The following is a 22,775-nucleotide window of genomic DNA, read 5'->3' on the forward strand; positions in this document are numbered from 1 at the left end:
CATTGCCTCTTACCAATTACACAGTTCAAAGTATGTTATTCCCTTCTTCTATGATAAAAGGTTGGGAAATATGTAAGCAAGTTTTGAAGACTACTAAGGAGCCAAAAGAAAAATGCGAGAGCACCTAGAGCCATGCACGTTCCACCACAATTAATAAGCACCTTGCTGTGTATCAAAGATAAAAATGGCATTTCATGACTAGTAATTTATAAGAATAATTAGAAATAATTCTAATGGCTCAAATGATTCTTGAGAATGAAAGAGAAGTGTAGGGAACAAAAAACTTCAGGACTGACATAATGCCAACCCTCCACGAAGTCAAGCAGAGTGGTTATACATTGTACATGAGGAACACTCTGCAAATGCGAGTGAATGCATGGGTAAACCGGGAAGTTTGCTTTTCTGACCTTTTGTTCCAATTTCACAGGTGGATTTGAGCTTCAGCCCAACACAAAGTCTCCCAGCCTCACACGCCCATCTGCGAGTCACAGCGGCTCCTCAGTCCGTCTGCGCCCTCCGTGCTGTGGACCAAAGCGTGCTGCTCATGAAGCCTGATGCTGAACTCTCAGCATCCTCGGTGAGTTCCCTGCAGCCTCAGGAACCAAGAAGGGCCATGCCAGGGACTCAGAGCAAGGAAAAATGACTGGATAAGTAGGATAAGATCAATTAAAATTATATTTATCTAGGAATTAATTGCTTTGAGCTCTCCTGTGGGCTTTCATTCATAAGGAATTTTATGTATATATATATATATGTATATATATATATATATATGAAACTACTCACTTCTGCAAGTAAAAAAAATAAACAAAAAATGTATCACTTAATACAGTGTATTGAATCAAATAAAAGAATTTTTAAAAAGACAAAATGTGATGAAAATTAACAACCAAAAAAGGACTCGTTATTCAGATATGTTACGCTTCTTGCTCAAGAGCACATAGCATTACAAACTCAGATCTTCTGATTGTGTCAAGACATCCATATATGCAAGGCTGGAGAGAATACAGAGCAGATTGTGAAAAATGCTATAGGAGAAGTGCAGTTATGCAAAATAAAAGAAAGGATTGACTGAGCAACCAGGGAAGCCGTTCGGAAATTATATATTTAAAATGTAAAAAGACCATGCAGTACCCAAAGTCCTTAAAATCCCAGAGCTCCATGCAACCAGTAATAGGAGTTGTCAAACCAGTTTCAACATTTCAAAAAGCCTAACAAAAGTGATACACGAACCTGCAGTAAGACTACACAGGCTAAATGAAATATCAGATTTCTGTTTTTATAAGAATTATGGCTGGGCGTGGTGGCTCACGCCTGTAATCCCAACACTTTGGGAGGCCAAGGCAGGCAGATCACTTGAGGTCAGGAGTTTGAGACCAGTCTGGCCAATATGATGAAATCCCGTATCTACTAAAAATACAAAAATTAGTCAGGGGTGGTGGCGGGCGCCTGTCATCCCAGCTACTCAGGAGGCTAAGGCAGGAGAATCGCTTGAACCCGGGAGGTGGAGGTTGAGTGAGCGGAGATCGTGCCACTGCACTCCAGCCTGGGCAATACAGCAAGACTCGGTCTCAAAAAAAAAAAAAAAAAAAAGAATTATATCAGTTGAAATAATTGCTGTCCCAAGCTACACATAATTTCGGAGGGAACATATGTATTATCTCTGAGGAACAAAACTTAGGAAAAATGAATTACTATATAATTGACATTGATAACTGAACTCTTTGAAAATATGGAGCTAATAGAAGAAATAGCAAAAGGGTATGCTGAATTGGAACAACAAAAACTAGTTAATAGCATGTACTAATAGTAGTTTGCTCACATCTTCAAATTTTTAGTATGAGAACAATTGTAATAACCTCTTACTGAAGTTTTTTCTACTACCATAATTTAACAAAGAGAAATTTATATTTTTATTTTCCTGAAATAGAAACTTATAAGAAAATATTTCTTACTTGTTTGTCCTTCTAATGGGATTTTAAATGAAAATATTAGAATACTTCTAAAGGAAGCATTAAGTACATTTCAACGGTAGGATCTCAAGAGGATATGTGGGAAAATAATATATGTTTTATATTTTTATAACATAATTTTATAATTCTCAAAGATTTTTTCAAATTATAACAACCTTGATAGCTAGATAAGGCAGACAATCCTATTTATTAATAATAAAGCAGAAGCTTTCAGGGATTTAGTAGTAGACCTGAGTTAAAACACCAGCTCTTCTCAACCTTTGATTAGTGTTTTACCAGTGAAACACTTTGCTCCTACTAGTGTAGGTCATTCATTCAACACATTTATTTAATGCCCACTGTGTTCTAGGCATTATACTAAGTGCTAGTAGAGATCAAGCAGTGAGCTACTGGAAAGATAAAAATTTATGTCTCATGACACTTACATTGTCTGTCCCATAGATGAGACAGACAATAATTATGGAATATGCCACAATAAAGCAGGGAGAGGAAATGAGAAATGTTAAGATACTTTGAGAAAGTGTCTGATTTCATCACACCACTCACTTTGCTCATCTGTTCTTGTCAATCAGTTTTAAACTCCTACGAATATCATGCAATGTAACTATCACAATTTTTATGTCTGTCTTACTTCTCACCTTCAAATGGACTTGAAAGCATCATGCCTAGAATTTTACAGTTAAAGTTTTCTGTATTATATGAAGATCTGGAGCATTTTGTTTCCACTAACAATACCTAAGAAAATGCCATCATGTCCTGTGGAGAGAGGATATGCCTATTCGTGTGCCTGTTTAGAACATGCACCCATTAACTTTGTTATATACTGAGTCAGTTGCTCACCACAAGATAAGCACAAAACTATCATTTCCTTCTATCATCTCAAAGCTTTGTGCAATGTCACAAATACAACAGACCTTGATTTTTCAATTAATAAAGTTTTATTTCATTCCAATGTTGAGTCTAGTGGTGGCCTCTGAACTGTGTAATGAAGTAGTATGGCCCTTGAGTACTTAGATGGAGTGTTTTGTTTTTTCCCTAAATTTGTTAAACATCTTCAAAATGAAAACACTGTGTCAAGAAAATGATCCATACCCTCTATAAATCATCAAAGCAATGAGAGCACTCAAAGAAAGACAGATGTTCATTATTCCTGTTCTTTTCTCCTTGAACTTAAAAAATGTCACAAATAAGTTTGCCTTTTTGTCTTTTGTATTTGTACAGGTTTATAACCTGCTACCAGAAAAGGACCTCACTGGCTTCCCTGGGCCTTTGAATGACCAGGACAATGAAGACTGCGTCAATCGTCATAATGTCTATATTAATGGAATCACATATACTCCAGTATCAAGTACAAATGAAAAGGATATGTATAGCTTCCTAGAGGTAAACTCCTTATGTTGCAGATGGTCTGATCTTAAGGTTCTTAAAATATTACACATGGAAAAGAAGTCTTTATTTGAATGCCTTCATGTCCTAGTTGAGGGTAATGGGATATAAAGAGGTAAGTGTCTTCTCTACTAATAGCAGAAGATCTGCTAAAAGCTGCTGAACTAAGCTGGAACTTTTCGGAGTATTATTCAAGTTTTCTTTTTTCACAGAAATTAATTGCTCTGTGATGTTTATTAATATCACATATACAAAATAATTACTGTTGAAAAAGTTTAATGAAAAGGATAAAATTACCTCCTTAAATATATGAATATCCCTTCTACAGATGTGAATGTTAAAAGTTTAAGTTAACTGGATTGCTTGCCAAATTCAATGAAAAGAAGTATCCATCTATGTGTATTTTATAATATATGTTTACTGATTAGATGATAATTTCCTTTGCAGGACATGGGCTTAAAGGCATTCACCAACTCAAAGATTCGTAAACCCAGAATATGTCCACAGCTTCAACAGTATGAAATGCATGGACCTGAAGGTGTACGTGTAGGTTTTTACGGTAAACAAAAAATTAATAAATATATATTGCCTAATATATTCACTAAATTTTAAATTTTTTTTAAAGATACAATGTGATGAAAATTAACAACAAAAAAAGGATGTGTGAGTCATACATATTAAGGTTATTGCTCAAGGTCACATAGCAATATAAACTCAAATTCTAGTAAATGGAGATAGATGTGTTAGGCTGAAAAGGAAAGAGAAAGTTTCCAAGAGTAGGATTAGTGTAAACAGAAATAGAAATGTTCACAAAACAAGACTACATTCTCCATCAGTCAGGTAAAAAAGCCGTTCAACTTCCCCAAAACATCAGCCAATATTTATGTTGGAACCACACACATTCATCAATGACATGAGCTACTTCTTTGATGAACTGAATAGTAATCAAGTATTTATTTATAGTCCCATATTGTCAAATCATGATTGAGGATAAGTTGAGTACAGAGAAAAGAGGGTCAAAAATCAAGGAAAGCATTTAGGGAGAATCAGTTGGCTCTATGGAATTCACTATGAAGTCTATGGCATATTTTATTATTTATAAATTATATTGTATAATCCTTTATCCGTAAGATTTATAGTAAATTTATGCATGTACAGGTATATATATATATATATATATATATATATATATATATATGCACAATTTTTATTCCAGAGAGCTGGTTGTGAAATATTGACCAGCACACCCTTAATAGAAGGTGAATAGAGTGAAAGAAACTAACTGTAATCTTCTGACACGACAGAGAATAGTCTTTATTATCATTGAACTTTTCCCTCCTGTAAACTGTTTCTCAAAGCCACTGTCATAACATGTGTGTCAGTTTTTCCTTGCTCCTGCAGAGGAGCACACCAATGGAAACTTGGATTCCTGCCCTCATCACAGCCTTGTGTCATAGCACTCTCCACTTAGCACAGCGGCAGCAGCCACATAGGACTCCAAAGAGTCCTTGTGCCCCACAGACAATCCAAGCCTCTGTCTGCCAAAGTCTCTATAGCCTCTGCTTATGATCCTCCTCCCCCAGCTCACTCCTAGCTTATTCTTGTTTTTTTGTTTTTTGTTTGTTTGCTTGTTTTTTTTGTTTTTTTTGAGATGAAGTCTCACTCTGTCGCCCAGGTCGCCCAGGCTGGAGTGCAATGGCGCCATCTCGACTCACTGCAAGCTCCGCCTCCCGGGTTCACGCCATTCTCCTGCCTCAGCCTCCCGAGTAGCTGGGACTACAGGCACCCCCCACCACGCCCAGCTAATTTTTCTGTATTTTTAGTACAGACGGGGTTTCATCGTGTTAACCAGGATGGTCTTGATCTCCTGACCTCGTGATCCGCCCGCCTCAGCCTCCCAAAGTGCTGGGATTACAGGCATGAGCCACCGCGCCTGGCCTCTCCTAGCTTATTCTAATACTTCATAAGTCATCCAACATATTTCCTCCTCAGAGAAGCTTTCCTTGATGACCCAAGTGCCCTCTCCTCCTTCCTCTCTATTTCATCAGACAATTTGTTGTTTTTTTTTTTTTTTTTTTTTGGTGGCAACTATTACGTTCTCTCGTAAGCTTTACCTGTATGTTTATTGTAATGTCTTCTTCCTCACCCACCATAGACTCAAACGTAATGGGAAGAGGCCATGCACTCAAGGTGCATGTTGAAGAGCCTCACAGGGAGACTGTGCGAAAGTACTTCCCTGAGACGTGGATCTGGGATTTGGTGGTGGTAAAGTAAGTAACTTCCTGCATATACAATATGCAACAATAGAGGTCCCTGACTATTTGAAACTCTTTGCTAGTTTTTCTGTTTTTATTGTTTTATATGTTTATGATGTACAACATGATGTTTTGATGTATATATATATATATATATATATACACATACACATAGTGAAATGATTACTACAGTCAAGCAAATTAACACGTCCATTAGCTCACATTGTTACCTGTTTTTGTGTGCATGGCAAGCGCACCTAAAATCTATCCTCTTAGCCAAGTTTCAGTATCCAATACAATATTATCAACTATAGTCCTCATGCTCTCCTTTAGATTTCTAAATTTATTCATCCTACATAACTTCAACTTTGTACCCTTTGACCTGCTTCTCCCCATCCCTGTAACCCCAGCCACCGTTCTACTCTCTGTTCCTATGTATTCAACTTCTTTTAGCATCCACATACAAGTAAGATCATGCAGTACTTGTTCTGTGTCTGGCTTATTTCACTTAGCATGATCTCCCCCAGGTTCATCCATGTTGTCACAAATGGCAGGATCTTCTTCTACTTAAGGCTGAATAATATTCCATTATGCATAGCCACAATTTATTTATCCATTCACCTAGACACTTAGGTTGTTTTTATATCTTGGCACTTGTGAATAATGCTGTAATGAACACCAAAACACATATATCTCTACAAGGTGCTTATTTCATTTCCTTTGGGAGTATACCCAGAAGAGGGATTTCTGGGACATACGGTAGTTTCTATTTTAAAATTTTTGAGGTATCTCCATACTGTTTTCCATAATGGCTGTGGCAATGTACATTTGCACCAAGGGGAGTGAACAAACTCCTTCCAGAGGGACACTGGAAACAGTTTTATCCCTGAAACAAGCCAGTGGGGCAGGTGGAGAGAAAGAGTTGGAATGGCCATATACTCCCTTTCAGACTCCTGGAGTCTTGTTTACTTCTCCCTTTCACTCCCAGATGCAGGCTGTTTAGAAGCCCAACCCTTAGGAGACAGCCAGAAATGGGAGATTTTGCCTGTTCTGTCTGTATTGAGCCAAGGGGTGGTGGGGGCGGCGGGGGGCGCGGGTAGCCACTGGCATTGCTCAAAGGCCTATTTAAAACCACCTCTGTGTTCACTGTGGTCTAGGGAGACTCCTGATTGCAGAGCTCCATCTACTCCTGGAGCTAGGTGATTTAGGAGCCAGACCCTTAGGTAGGAGCTGTAAACGTTGGGGTGCTTGATGCATAGACAAATTATTCCTAGGGGTATGTTGAGACCTGGTTTTATCTGTGGGGCGAGCCAGGAGAAGGAGGCATGGGAAGTGCCCTTACTGCTTTTCAGGCTTCCTGTAAGTCTGTCGTTTCCCTGCCCCTTCTGCTTCCCGGTGCAGGCTACTTAGAAGCCCAACACTCAGTCAGCAACTGATAAAGTGGGTAGATGAAGCCCTTCCAGGGAGAAACTGGGAGCTGTTAGCTAATTTTTCAGTACTGAAGTACTTCTTTCAAACGCATGGCTAATTTCAGGAGATGTTTAACATAAATACATCAGCTAAGAAGTCTTACTAATCTAATTGCATCAGAGCTAAAAAATTTTGTGCAAATTTAATTCTAAGATTTGCAGAAAATGGGCATAAGGACCTAATACAACCAAGGACTGCACAGATTGCCTGTTAAGAGATCCCTCACTGGTTAGCAATCCTGAGTTAAATACAGATTCAGTCAGGCCCACTATACACAATAGTAGTAGAATTTAAAATTATAAAGCAGTCCTCAGTGGAATAGCATTTTAGAGAAGAGAACTTAAGAACAATCTCAAACTGCACGTTAAATTTATAACTATATTGTCTGTAAAAGATTATGCTACAATTCTGATATACTACAATTAAAAACAGTTGGAAGAAAAGGCCTTATATTCCCGTCTCAATCCTTGATTATACTCTCCGTTATTGGTACTTCTATTGAGTGTTTTTAAGTCATGACAGTAGAATCATTCCTAGGGATTCTCTCCCTAGAAAGGATGTATTTAACTGCTTACTTTCTGTTCTTCACTTGCCCTCCTCCCCAGCTCATCAGGTGTGGCTGAGGTAGGAGTAACAGTCCCTGACACCATCACCGAGTGGAAGGCAGGGGCCTTCTGCCTGTCCGAAGATGCTGGACTTGGTATCTCTTCCACTGCCTCTCTCCGAGCCTTCCAGCCCTTCTTTGTGGAGCTCACAATGCCTTACTCTGTGATCCGTGGAGAGGCCTTCACACTCAAGGCCACGGTCCTAAACTACCTTCCCAAATGCATCCGGGTAAGGATCTCTTTCCTAAATTAAACACAAGGTGGCCGTCAAGTAAATTAAAAGTTGCATTCCTAGGAGTACTGACAAACTCTTGTATGCAAAATATGCTTACTAGATATTCATGATTGTGTAAGTTACAGGTTGTGAGATCTCCAAATACCAAATTGCACCATAAAGCAAGTTTTTAGCCCTTATACTCCTTCAAAGTTAGTATTTGTGTCGTATGAAGAATTCTGACAGGGATGACAAAAGTCAGTACTCTAGTCCCATGACAGATTCTACAAGGTTTCAACCTCTACGATCTCATATATTTAACTTTTCGTAGCTCATTCATTATATTAAACCTAATTTTAAAAGTTGTTTGTGAGCATCTTACCTCTGCTGAAACCATAGCTGTTTATAAGTCTTGTATCCTCTGCTGGGAGATCCGGGGGAATGGTCAAAGTTCCAGACCAAAGAGGGAGAGCAGCATGCCATCATTACCTTTCCCTTCCTTTGGTCCCATCAGGTGAAACAGCAGGTTGCTTCCAAAATAACTCAAATTTACACAGGTAAATCTGATACATGAAGATTCGCTTAAATGTATTTCAGGTACTTGATCTTCATTTATATCATCTGTAATGTGAGGCAACCTGAAATCTAACCAATTCCTCAAGATGCTTTACTTCAAACCCATTCTCCCTCTGTTCTCCTTCCCCCTCTACTCTCTTTCTTATGTGTGATTTCAGGTCAGTGTGCAGCTGGAAGCCTCTCCCGCCTTCCTAGCTGTCCCAGTGGAGAAGGAACAAGAGCCTCAATGCATCTGTGCAAACGGGCGGCAAACTGTGTCCTGGGCAATAACCCCAAAGTCATTAGGTGAGCAAAAAACTCCTAGAGATAATTCTCTACTCAAAGATTGTATATGGCAGTGGGAACCTTATATTGAGTGCTGCTTCCTTCAGGAAAAGACCACTAGATGCTGCGATTTTTTTCCTTTGTCTTTCATTCTAAGATGCCTACAAGGATATCCTCAATATCTCCACCTTGAATTCCCAGCATCATTCACCACTCATTTGCATGTTTCCGTTCCTGCTTCTGTGTTTTAATAAAACAAAAGTTTACAGAGCATTGAACATTTATAAATCTTGAGTTTGGAGGCATAGAGGAAGGGGAAGATGCTATTCATTTCTATTGGCCTTTTTTTTCAGGAAATGTGAATTTCACTGTGAGCGCAGAGGCACTAGAGTCTCAAGAGCTGTGTGGGACTGAGGTGCCTTCAGTTCCTGAATATGGAAAGAAAGACACAGTCATCAAGCCACTGTTGGTTGAAGTAAGTAAACCTAAATAACATATAGTCCATAATAATATATAATAATATATGTGGGTAATATAATAATAATATATGGATATTTTATAATATTGTTCTCATGTATCTCTCTGTCCTATCTCTCTCTTGATTTACTTTCTGTTTTATTGGGGTTTTTTTGTTTTTGTTTTTGTTTTTGAGGCAGAGTCTTGCTCTGTCACCCAGGCTGGAGTGCAGTGGCAGGATCTCTGCTCACTGCAGCCTCCACCTCCTGGGTTCAAGCAATTCTCGTGCCTCAGCCTCCTGAGTAGCTGGGATTGCAGGTGTGCACCACCACGCCCAGCTAGTTTTTGTATTTTTAGTAGAGACAGCGTTTCACCACGTTGACCAGGCTGGTCTCGAACTCCTGGCCTCAAGTGATCTGCCCACCTCAGCTTCCCAAAGTGCTGGGATTATAGGTGTGAGCCACCATGCGCAGCCTCCCTTTGATTTACTTTCTTAATTTTTCCTTCACTTGTGCATCGAACTACCTCCTACGTATATTGCTTATATGTACAGAATTTTCTTAGATAATACAGTTCAAATCCTTCTCTTCACTATCCAAATATCTGCAGTTCCCTCCATTAACACACATGTTCTGAAGGTCAGTCCATTCTCACTAACTTTTCTTTCTTTTACCTAAAGCCTGAAGGACTAGAGAAGGAAACAACATTCAACTCCCTGCTTTGTCCATCAGGTAAGAGTCAACCATCATAATTTAAAAAACATTAAAGTCTAACATTTAAAGTTCAAAGAACATTTATATATTATTCCTACACTTTCTCTGTGATCTAAGACCTGAAGCACCATCAATGCATTTGACAAATGTGGAAAATAGTTCTTAGGAAGGCCAAGTAATTTGATCAGAATATCCCTAAGCCTGCATTCTGACTCTGGATCTTTTGCAGCACCTGTGCAAACACCAAATTACTTTCTGACCAGCGTATGGTATGGGCATAGGGAGAAAGTGGGTAGAATCAAAATTAATATTACCAAAAGGGATGTTTCCTTAAATAATTAATAATGCAAACTATGGACGGCTGAATTTAGGGTACTCTAACACTGAGTTTTACATAGCCAACAGTATTTGATAATGGGATTGCTATTTCTTAAAGAAAAAGTTGTCATGGCCTTTACCATTATTGTCATATTAATATTTGTTTGATGCCTATCCCATACCTAATGCCCTATCAATCATTTGAGAAGGAACTGAAGAAACTTACAGGAAAAAATTAATACACTGAGAAATTTATCAGCACAATGCATTCTCACCCCGAACCAACATTGAATCAACATCATACATATGTTCGTTGCCTTTCTGTGACTATCTACAAATTTCTCTTTATTATGTTTTTCATATTAAATACTAAATACTTTATCTATTCATCTGTTGCCAAGATGTAACATATAAAATGTATCCTAAAAACATAACTTCCTTGTCGTTTAGCCTTATTTCTACATTTAAGTGAACTGAGTACCTATCATTTAATCCTTTTATCATGACTTCTCCATTTCTGAGTTACTCATTTTGATGTATCTCTTAGGTGTAAGGGCTAATCATCAAATAGTTTTACTAAATTTCATTTTAATTACCAACGTAATCAGATTTGCCTACCTAATTTTACAAAAATATATTCTTCTTTAAAAAAACAAAACAGAACATCATATTAAAGGTTAACATCACCCCCCTGAACATTTTTCAGTACTTTAATTGTCATCCATTTATCTTTAGAAATAATGTGTGTAGATGTATATGTTTGTGGATGTGTGATTTACATATAATAAACTGTATACGTTTTATTCCATAAATCACTGTTTTTCACTTAGCATCCTGTCTTGGAGATTTATCTATGTTAAATTGTAGATCTAGGTCTTTCCTTTTAATTGCTTTTAATCCTATAATATGAATACATCACAATTCTGCTTAGTGTTTTAGTCTTCCTATATTGGTTTTTTCAACTATTCGCTAGCTTTAAAAAATTAGTTAATTAATTATAATAAGAGCCTCCTTATGAACATATGCAAGTACAGCTAGGGTAGATCCAAAATGTTAAATTCCTGAGTCAGAGAGCATATGCATAGATATGCATAGTTTTGTGTGGTTGGTGGTGATTGTTCTTTAATTACATTGTAAACTGACCATTTATAATTGTATATATATATACAGCTTACAAAATGATGTTATGATTTATGAATAGAATGTGAAATAAATCAAGCTAACTTCAAATACTTATGTTTTGTGGTGAGAACATTTGAAATTCTCTAAGCAAGTTTGAAACATACAATACACTATTATTAACTATATTCACCATGCTGTGCAATAGATCCCAAAAAGAAAAAAATGTATTCCTTCTGTCTGAGACTTTGTATCCCTTGAATACCACCTTCCTTTTACTCCAGCCTCATCCTCCATAAACACCATTCTATGCTCTGCTCCTGTGAATTTGAATGTTTTAGCTTCCACATACAAATGAGAACATGCAATATTTGTTTTCCTGTACCTGGCTTATTTCACTTAACATAATCTCCTCCAGATTTAATCATGCTGCCCTAAATGGCAGAATGTTCTTCTTTTTTAAAAATGGAATGGAATTCTATGTGTATATATACCAAATTTTCTTTATCTATTCATCTGTGGATGACACTTATGATTCCATAACTAGACATCAGTAATTTGATAGGGATTACACTGAATATGTAGATTGCTTTGGGTAGTGTGGACACTTTAACAGTATTAATTCTTTCAATCCATGAACATTGTATGTTTTTTTTTCGTTTATTTGTGTTCTCTTTGATTTCTTTCATCAGTGTTTTATAATTTTCAGTGTACATTTCACCTCCTTGATTAGATTTATTTCTACATATTGTTTCATAGCTATTGTAAATGGGATTGTTTTTATTTCTTTTTCGATCATTCATTGTTAGTATATAGAAAATACTACTGATTTTTATGTGTTGATTTTGTATCTTGCAACTTTATTGCATTCATTTATAAGTTCTTGCAGCCCTTTGGTGAAGTCTTTTGAGCTTCCAATATATAAGATAATGTCATCACCAACAGTGAAAATTTTACTTCTTCCTTGTCAATTTGGATATTTTTCATTTCTTTTTCTTGTTTGATTGCTCTTGCTGCTACTTCCAGTGCTACTTTGAAAATAAATGGTGACAGTGTGTATCCTTGTCTTGTTCCAGATCTTAAAGAAAAGTCTTTCAATTTTTCACTGTTAAGTATGTAAGCTATAGGTTTATCATACATGGCCTTTATTGTGTTGAGGAACATTGCTTGTATATCTAATTTGGTGAGAGTTTTATCATGAAAGAGCATTGAATTTTGTCAAATACTTTTTCTCTAACAGGATGATCATATGGTTTTTACCCTTCATTCCGTAAATGTGATGTATCACATTTATTGATATGCATATGTTGAACAATTTTTGCAACTCGGGGATAAATCCCACTTGACTAGGTAGATGATCCTTTTAATGTATTGTTGGACTTAGTCTGCTAGTTTATTTCGTGTGGTTGGTTGGTTGGTTTAGTTTTTTAAGTGATGAGCTTTTGCTGTGTTCCCCAGGCTGGACTTGAACTCCTGAGCTCAAGCAATCCTACCACCTCAGCCACCCACAGGTGTATGCCACCATGCTTAGCTGCTATGCTAGTATTTTATTGAGGATTTTTGCATCTATATTCATCAAGAATATTGGCCTGTAATTCTTTTTTGTAATGTCTTTTTATGACATTGGTATCAGGGTAATGCTTGCCTCATAAAATGAGCTTGAAAGTATTCCTTCCTCTTCCAGCTTTTGGCAGAGTTTGAGAAGGATTGGTATTCATTCTTTTTAAATGATAAGTAGAACCTAGCAGTGAAGGCAACAGTTATTAGGCTTTTCTTTAATGGAAAACTTTTTATTACTGATTCAATCTCCTTACTCATTATTTGTCAGTTCAGATTTTCTATTTCTTCATGATTCAGTCTTGGTAGTATGTATATGCCTAGAAATGCATTCATTTCTTCTAGATCATCCAATTTATTGGTATATACTTGTTCATAATAGTCTCTTATGATCCTTTGTATTTCTGTGGTATCAGCTATAATTTCTCCTCTTTCATTTCTGATTTTATATATTTAAGGCCTCACTCTTTTTTCTTAGCTAATCTAGCTAAAAGTTTTGTCTGTTTTTTTTAAAAAAACAATTCAGTTTCATTGATCTTTTGTATTCTTTTTCTAGTCTGTATTTGATTTATTTCTGCTCTAATCTTTATTATTTTCCTTCTGCCAATTTTGAGCTTAGTTTGTTCTTCTTTTCCTACTTCTCTGAGGAATACCATTAGTATCTTTATTGGAAAATTTTCTTCTTTTTTGGTGTTTATTGTTATAAGCTTTCCTCTTAGAATTGCTTTTATTTTATGCTATGTTTTGTTATGCTCCATTTCCATGTTCATTTGTCTTAAGATATTTTTGAATTTCCTTTTAAATTTCTTTATTGACCCATTGGCTGTTCAGGAGCATGTCGTTTAATTTTCATATATTTGTGAATTTTTTCTAATTCCTCCTGTGACTCACTTCTAGTTTTCATAGTATTGTGGTCAGAAAAGATACTTGATATGATTTCAGTCTTCTTAAATTTGCTAAGACTTGTTTTGTGGGCTAAAATATGATCTATCTTGGAGAATGTTTCTTGTGTGCTTGAGATGAAATGTTCTGTCTGTATCCATTAGGTCTATTTGATCTAAAGTGTTGGTCAAGTTCAATGTTTTCTTATTAATTTTCTTTCTGAATAATCTATCCATTTTTTAAAGTGAGATGTTGAAATTCCCTGATATTATTGCATTGCAACATATCTCTCCCTTCAAGCTTTAATATTTGTTTTATATATTTCGGTGCTGCAATGTTGGATATGTATAGATTTACAATCGTTATATCCTTTTGATAAATTGACCCTTTTATCACTATATAATGTTCTCCTTTGTCTCTTTGACTTTAAGTCTGTTTCGTTGAATATAAGTATAGCTACCCCTGCTCTCTTTTAGTCCCCGTTACCTAGAATATCTTTTTCCTTCTCTTCACTTTCAGTCTATGTGTGTCCCTAAAAATTAGGTGAGTCTCTTGTAATTAGCATATGTTTCGGTCCTGTTTTTTTAAATCCATTCAGTCACTTTATGTCTTTTAAATGGGGAATTTAGTCCATTCGCATTCAAGGTAATTATTAATTTTAAAAATGACTTGGTACTACCATTTTGTTGTTTTCTGTTTTGCTTCTTTCTTCCTCTTTTGCTGTCTTCCTTTGTGGTTTGGTGTTCTGTAGTGATATGATTTGAATCTTTTAAAATTTTTGTTCTGTGCTTCTATTAAAGATTTTTGCCTTACTGTTACTATGAGGTTTGCAGTCAATTTCAAGCTGATAACAACTTAACTTTGCATTCTTTTACTCCCCCACACACATTTTATGTCTTTGATGTCAGAATTTACATCATTTTGTAATGTGTATTTATTGACAATTTATTTTTAGCTATGCTTGTTATTAATATTTTGTCTTTTAACCCTTCTACTAGAGTATTACAGTCATAGAGTATTTTGAATATGGCTCTATTTTACTTATACCATTAAATTTTGTGCTTTTGTGTTTTTGTATTATTAATTAGGGGCCTTTTGTTTCAGCTTAAAGAACTCCCTTCAATAATTCCTGAAGGCAGGCCTAATGTTGACGACTCCCTTAGCTTTTAGTTTGTCTGGGAATGTTTTATTTCTCCCTCATTTCTGAAAGACAGTTTTGCTGGATGAAGAATTCTTGATTACACATTGTTTTTATTTTTGTTTTCCTTCAGTACTTTGAATATATTATTCCACTCTCCCTCAGCCTGCAGGGTTCCTGCTAAAAATCCATGGTTAGTTGTATTGGAATTCATTTGTATGTGATATGTTTCTTTATCACCTTCTGCTTTCAGAATTTTTTCTTTGTCTTCGATTTTTGATAGTTTAATTATTGTGTCTTAGTGAGCAATTCTTTCATTTGAATTTCATTGGAGACCTCTGTGCCTCCTGTACTTGGATGCTAGCATCTATCCCCTGATTAGGGAAGTTTTCAGCCATTATTGCTTTTTTTTTTTTTTCCTGATTCTATACTCTTTTTTTTCATTATTGCTTTAAATGTGCTTTATAGTCTCTTTCTTCTTCTTCTGGACTTTCGTTAATGCAAAGGTTTGATTTCATGATGATGTCCCATAATTTCCATAGGCTTTCTTCATTCTTTTGTCTTTCTGCTCTTCTGCCTGGATAATTCCGAATACTCTATCTTTGAGCTCACTGATTCTTCTCCTTGATCAAGTCTGCTGTTGAGCTTACTATTGAATTTTTAATTTTAGTCATTATATTCTTCATTTCTAGGATTTCTATTTGGTTTCTTTTTTATTGTTTCTATTTGTTTTTTATTTTACAATATTAGCTAAGTTGCAGATAATTGTTTCTATTTTTTTTTTATACTTTAAGTTATAGGGTACATGTGCACAATGTGCAGGTTTATTACATATGTATACATGTGCCATGTTGGTGTGCTGCACCCATTAACTTGTCATTTACATTAGGTATATCTCCTAATGCTATCCCTCCCCCATCCCCCCACCCCACAACAGTCCCTGGAGTGTTATGTTCCCCTTCCTGTGTCCAAGTGTTCTCACTGTTCAATTCCCACCTATGAGTGAGAACATGCGGTGTTTTGTTTTTTGTCCTTGCAATAGTTTGCTGAGAATCATGGTTTCCAGCTTCATCCATGTCCCAGGAAACAACAGGTGCTAGAGAGGATGCTGAGAAATAGGAACACTTTTACACTGTTGGTGGGACTGTAAACTAGTTCAACCATTGTGGAAGTCAGTGTGACGATTCCTCAGGGATCTAGAACTAGAAATACCATTTGACCCAGCCATCCCATTACTGGGTATATACCCAAAGGATTATAAATCATGCTGCTATAAAGACACATGCACACATATGTTTATTGCAGCACTATTCACAATTGTTTCTATTTCTATGTCAAACTTCTCAGTTTGTTGGTGTATTGTTTTGCAAATTTCATTTAATTTAGTATTTATATATTCTTGTAGTCCACTGAATTTCTTCAAGAGGATTATTCTGAATTCTTTGCCAGTGATTTCATAGATCTTTATTTCTATGAGGTCAATTTTTTTAGCTTTGTCAGTTTCTTTTGGAGGTGTCATCATTCCTTGATTATTCATAATCCTGTGTCCTTGCATTGTTTGTGCATTTGAGAAGAAAGCCACTTCTTCTGGCCTTTATAGGTATTCTTTGGCAGGGATAAACATTTGCTATTTAGTCTAGCCTATAATTCTGGAAAGATCAGTTGGTGACAACCTTGAGCAGGCAGAGCTTTTCATGGGTTCCCTAGTTGGCTGGGCCACTGCCTTTGCTCTTATGTTTGGTAGGGCCACTGGTTGGGCCTTGCTCTCTGGCAAGATCACTGTTTTGTCTCTGCTGTCTGGTAGAGCTGCTGGCTGGGTACTGCAATGGCCTCTGGTCAGGCCAGTCACAAGATGTGTTGCCTGGCTGGATGATTCTGTTATTTGGGACATGAAGTTAGGCAGGGTCACAATCTGGGCTGTGAGGTTAGGTGGAGTTGTTTCTTGGGATGGGCAGAAATAAATACTATACTTCTTAGATGTGCATAATAGAGGATTGCTACCCCACCCTTGTGAATGGAGCCATGGAGTGAGGTTTTAGCTGAGTTGAGCCACCCTTTAGACTCCCAGGTCAAGCATGTTTAACCCCTACATTCTATGAAATACACAGAGGTGGTGTCTTCTACCTGGGTGGGGTCACTGGCGTAAGTTCTGAAGCTGGGCTTACAGACTGGCCGTCTGGAAACTCAAGCTAGGTTGAACTTCCCAACATGCTTCTGAAAGTGACCAGCTCAGTTTTGCAGATGGGCCATGCAGTTGGCTGGTATCTCTGAATGGGTGCCATAGCTGGCAGAAACACAGAAGCACCACCAAAATCCACATGCTGGTCACTGTGAGCTCTGTCCTTCTTTGTTTCTACCTGACCTCATTACTTCCTGTGTTCCCGGTGAAATGAGACCAGAGTGGGCTTCCTGAGAAGTGTCTTTGAATACTTGAGAATCTTGATGTCTACCTCTGGTTCTCTTTCCCCGCTGTAGAAACTGTGACCCCAGGGAAATCCTCTCTATCTGGCATTGTGCTAACCTAAAGGAGTGGGAACAGTCACATGGTCAAAGTGAGACCATTCTTCCTACCCTTCTAATTTGTCTTCACTCAGTTCTGTGAGCAATGTAGGTGGCCTAGACTTGTTTCCAAGTATTGGGGTTTTCAAAATAGATTTTCTGATCTGTGGATAGTAGCTAGTTGGACTTTCTGTGGAGGGAGGAAGATCCTGAGACTTTCTAGTCTATCATCTTGCTTTATTCTGAGTTTTAATAGAACTACAAAAAGAAAATCCTCCTCTTTATTACCTAAATGCATTTATACTTCCACCAGGATACATTTCCATAGCATTATACTTGCCATCATCTGTTACCATCAAAGTTTTTCATTTTAATTTTTGCCAAAAATTTAGAAAATTTTATTGTTGTTTTAATTTATATTTTCTTAATTACAAGGATGACCTTATTTTTGCATGTTTATTAATTGCCTTTGTAATCTTTGGCCATTTGTCTTTTGAGTAGTTTTTTTCTGACTCAGTTGTATGATAGTAATTCTTTATCTGTTGAATATGTTGCAGATATTTTCTTTCACTTGGTCATTTTTTTAACTTTGTTTATGGCACCTGTTTTTTTTACAAAACTTTTAATATTAATTTTATGAGAAAGGGAAGATAACTGCTACATTTTTCATTTGTATATAATTCACCAGTATTAAAATTGTAGCAAATGTATGTTCATCAGTAGCAGTTATTTTATTTTTAGTGAGTCAAGCATTTTATTTTGCTTAGCCATTTGTCCTTTAACTACGCTTATGGCTTTTTTTTAAGAAACATTTTAATATGAATTTTATGAGGAAAGGATTCAGTATGAAAATAAATACTATACCTCTCTCATTTTCATTTCATATAATTTACCAAGATTAAAATGGAACTAAATGTATGTTCATGAGTAGTAATTATTTTATTTTCAATGCATCAAATAGTGTTCATCTTCACTTCCTTACCCTCAATTTTCTAGGTTTTCCATAAAAATACTATCTTTATATCTGAAATTTGAAGAAAGAACATACCATTATTATAGAATTCAGGAACTTTTGTGGGTAATTTTTCCTTTACTTATGTATACTTATAGGGCTTTGTTGTTGGTGTTTTCTCCATAGAACTGTTGAGTGAGGAAGTTGGCAGTGGGGACTAAATAGATCATCTTGTGATAACCATCTTGTGTCAGCCATCAGATGACAGCAACTGAATCACAACATCACCAGGCTCTTACAATTTGTTATTTGGCATGCAATTCTACATAAATTACTGAAAAGATCATTGAAGAAGAAATTCTGAAAATCACAGGAAACCAGTAGCCCATTTTTAAGATATTTATGTATTACTGTTGTATCAAAGGAGGACAACTTTTCAGGGGAAGTTTAGGTATAAGGCATAGTCCTAGCTTCTGGGTCATAGAGCTGTTTAGAAAGATATAATGCAGAAATAATTTTCATATGTCTGACTTGCTTATTTCTCTAGGTGGCGAGGTATCTGAAGAATTATCCCTGAAACTGCCACCAAATGTGGTGGAAGAATCTGCCCGAGCTTCTGTCTCAGTTTTGGGTGAGTCTCCAGCCCCTAGTGGATCCGGGCATTAACAGCTTCTATTATACTATTTTTATTTCCCATAAATATTTACTAAAAATAATATTATAATTTTAACATCTTTATTCTCTTCTTCTTTGGGCTTGTTTATTGCTTTCAGTCATACTTCTATCCCTGGAAGAATCATCCTTCCTAAAAATTCTCAATTTCTATGCTCAACTAATTATTTCTGCTTAATGACTTTGATAGATGATAATCTCCAAGCTTTATGACTTCCCTTCTCTCCCATTCTCTAGGAGACATATTAGGCTCTGCCATGCAAAACACACAAAATCTTCTCCAGATGCCCTATGGCTGTGGAGAGCAGAATATGGTCCTCTTTGCTCCTAACATCTATGTTCTGGATTATCTAAATGAAACACAGCAGCTTACTCCAGAGATCAAGTCCAAGGCCATTGGCTATCTCAACACTGGTGAGTGATTACTCGAGTAAGGGAAAACTTGAATGTTATTTCAACTGGATTTCCCAGTAGGTTTCAGTTACTTATGAATATCATGATACATTAGCTTAGCTCACTATGATAGCTGCTATGATAGTTAATTTCATGGAAACTATCCACTCTCCAACCTCCAATAAAATATTTAAGGCTCAGAAACTCCTAATCTATGACAACAAAATTTAAGAAATGTCACAAGAGAAGCCAAGGTATTTTAGTAATTTCTCCACCCTCAGAATCCACATTAATCCATTGTGCTGTTTCATTAATCTTCCTTTCCAGGTTACCAGAGACAGTTGAACTACAAACACTATGATGGCTCCTACAGCACCTTTGGGGAGCAATATGGCAGGAACCAGGGCAACACCTGGTAAGGAAAGAACAATTTTTTGAGCTCCTTTTTGTGTGCCAGCTCTTTTACATGTATTACTTCAATTATATTCACAGTAACACTATCAGATATGTATTATCGGACCGATGGTTTGTTATACTAGATAAATCCACCAAGATTAGCAAGGTAACCAGAAGAAAACCTGATATCCAAATACATGTATGTTAGGCTTGTTTCCAAAATTGATCCTATTAATAATGTACCAAGGTTTTCTTTCTGAAGTGGCTATTCTTTCTAAAGTAGCTACCATAACCATGAGTTTTAAAATGATATTGCCAGTGAACATATATAACTTCCAGATAAACCATGTTAACTTCAGCTTATATTGTCACATTCTAAGTCATTCAGCTTGACTTAGAAGGAATTCATTAATAAGAGGAAACAATTGGGAAGGAAACAGTAATATAAAACATTTTTTTAAATCCCTAAAGTAAAGCAATATTAAAAGTTACTGCATATAAGAGCTGCATGTGGAAGATTCTGTCATCTGCAGAAGGAAATCTCTAAAGATAAGAGAGATTTAAAGCCTTACTCAAGTAACTAACAAAAATAAGTAAATTCAAAGTACTTGAATGTAAATTCGTTCAACCATTATGGAAGACAGTATGGCGATCCTCAAGGATCTAGAACCAGAAATACCATTTGACCTAGTAATCCCATTACTGGGTATATACCCAAAGGAATATAAATCATTCTACTATAATGACACATGCACACGTATGTTTATTGCGGCACTATTTACAATAACAAAGTCATGGAACTAACCCAAATGCTCATCAATGATAGACTGGATAAAGAAAATGTGGTACATACACACCATGGAATACTATGCAGCAATAAAGAGAAATGAGATCATGTCCTTTGCAGGGACATGGATGAAGCTGCATGGAAGCCATCATCCTCAGCAAACTAACACAGGAACAGAAAACCAAACATCACATGTTCTCACTCATAAGTGGGAGTTAAACAATGAGAACACACGGACACAGGGAGGGGAACAACACACACAAGGGCCTTTTGGGAGGTGTGGGGTGATGAGGGGGAACTAAGCGGATGGGTCAATAGGTGCAAGAAACCACCATGGCACACGTATACTTATGTAACAAACCTGCACGTTCTGCACATGTATCCCGGAACTAAAATAAAATTAAATATACTTAGACTCCCTGTGGCAAAGAGAGAGTTAGCAGGGAAATACTAGATCTAGCAGATTAATCAGGCAGACTAAAGATTAATCAAGGAGATAAGATCTCTAAGTACACAAGAATTTTTGTTAGCTAACTCACATCGTATGAAGCCTGTTGCTGTGAAGTGGTTATAAAACCATTCTGACAACATAAATATCATGATCGCTTCCTCCCTGGTCAGGCTCACAGCCTTTGTTCTGAAGACTTTTGCCCAAGCTCGAGCCTACATCTTCATCGATGAAGCACACATTACCCAAGCCCTCATATGGCTCTCCCACAGGCAGAAGGACAACGGCTGTTTCAGGAGCTCTGGGTCACTGCTCAACAATGCCATAAAGGTGAATCACTGTGGAGCTAGTTTTGATTTGTCCATTATGATATCTGCAAGAATGATAATAGAAAGTGATAATGTGAAAAATTCTAAGGGAAAGCCTCAGAGGAAAATAAAACCTGGATGGCACCAAAAAAGAGGGGATAGAACAAAAGTTGATTGTGATACTTTGCCCTATAGGGATGGATATGGGTAAGGATGAATTCCATGACACAGCAGAATGGAAAGAACTAATCAATAACATTCTCAGAAGTTGAATTACTCAAATCTCTCTCTCGTATTCACAGGGAGGAGTAGAAGATGAAGTGACCCTCTCCGCCTACATCACCATCGCCCTTCTGGAGATTCCTCTCACAGTCACTGTAGGTACCACCTCATTCCTCTGCTGAAGGAGAGTTCTGGATGCAACAAAACTGCTGACCTGCTGTCTGAAATACTATCCTATTAAAAGCAAAGCGTCAGCTTTCTTTCTGTGCAATGCCAGTGCTTCCCAGATCTACAGAGAATTTGGTCAACCCATTAAGAAGGGTTTACATTTTCCCAGTAATTCCCCTAGGCTGTTTACCACCACCACTGAAAAAAGAATCTTAAAGATATATCTTTTCAATGTGAGAATAACAGATAAAAATACTATTATATCTATCGATAAGAATGAGGAATCGTTGGAAAAATGCGTTTGAAAAACTTCTGTGCTGTGATCTGTGTATTTGCCTGGGGATGCTAACATGCCTGTTTACATAGCTCAGTTCCCTTCTTGTTCTGCCTTCACAGCACCCTGTTGTCCGCAATGCCCTGTTTTGCCTGGAGTCAGCCTGGAAGACAACACAAGAAGGGGCCCATGGCAGCCATGTATATACCAAAGCACTGCTGGCCTATGCTTTTGCCCTGGCAGGTAACCAGGACAAGAGGAACGAAGTACTCAAGTCACTTAATGAGGAAGCTGTGAAGAAAGGTGAGAGCACACCTGAGATCCTTCTCCTGGCCCATCATCTGTATCAAGAACTGCATGGCAAAAATCCCTCACTCCTACCTCCTGTGATCCCTGTCTCCTCTCTTCTTTTCTATATATCATATATATTTTGTCCATATTGCATTTTATAAAATCTAGGATTTCTTAATCAAATCAGAAATCAAAAGGCAAGAGGCCGTGCAGATGCTTCTCAACCTATGATGGGGTTATATCCTGACAAACTCATTGTAAAGTCTAAAAAATCTTCAGTGGGACCATCGTAGGTCAGGGGCCATCTGTATAGTATGCGGGTAAGAAGAGCATTCTCTGGAGACTAGCTCCAAAATGTGCTACCTATGTGAGCTTGGGAAAGTCATTAACTTCCTTGTGTTTCGGTTCCTTTGTCAGTAAAATGGGGATAATAATAGTA

The 22,775-nt window shown here is 36.9% G+C and overlaps 1 protein-coding gene across 1 annotated transcript in view; it reads left to right on the plus strand.

The window, feature by feature from the left end:
* The window catches only part of A2M (alpha-2-macroglobulin), a 52,098-nt gene that overhangs the window by 20,409 nt on the left and 8,914 nt on the right, over positions 1-22,775 (plus strand). Inside the window, exons 15-28 of the mRNA XM_055280728.2 lie at positions 428-577; positions 3,195-3,356; positions 3,807-3,918; positions 5,515-5,629; positions 7,690-7,918; positions 8,638-8,764; positions 9,097-9,218; positions 9,879-9,930; positions 18,925-19,008; positions 19,287-19,463; positions 19,770-19,857; positions 21,247-21,403; positions 21,684-21,758; positions 22,168-22,348. Of these exons, the coding sequence (XP_055136703.2) occupies positions 428-577; positions 3,195-3,356; positions 3,807-3,918; positions 5,515-5,629; positions 7,690-7,918; positions 8,638-8,764; positions 9,097-9,218; positions 9,879-9,930; positions 18,925-19,008; positions 19,287-19,463; positions 19,770-19,857; positions 21,247-21,403; positions 21,684-21,758; positions 22,168-22,348 (1,831 nt within the window). The remainder of the gene's footprint in view (positions 1-427; positions 578-3,194; positions 3,357-3,806; positions 3,919-5,514; positions 5,630-7,689; positions 7,919-8,637; positions 8,765-9,096; positions 9,219-9,878; positions 9,931-18,924; positions 19,009-19,286; positions 19,464-19,769; positions 19,858-21,246; positions 21,404-21,683; positions 21,759-22,167; positions 22,349-22,775) is intronic.

The sequence above is a fragment of the Symphalangus syndactylus genome, chromosome 5 (genome assembly GCF_028878055.3).
Source record: "Symphalangus syndactylus isolate Jambi chromosome 5, NHGRI_mSymSyn1-v2.1_pri, whole genome shotgun sequence".
NCBI lineage: Eukaryota > Metazoa > Chordata > Mammalia > Primates > Hylobatidae > Symphalangus > Symphalangus syndactylus.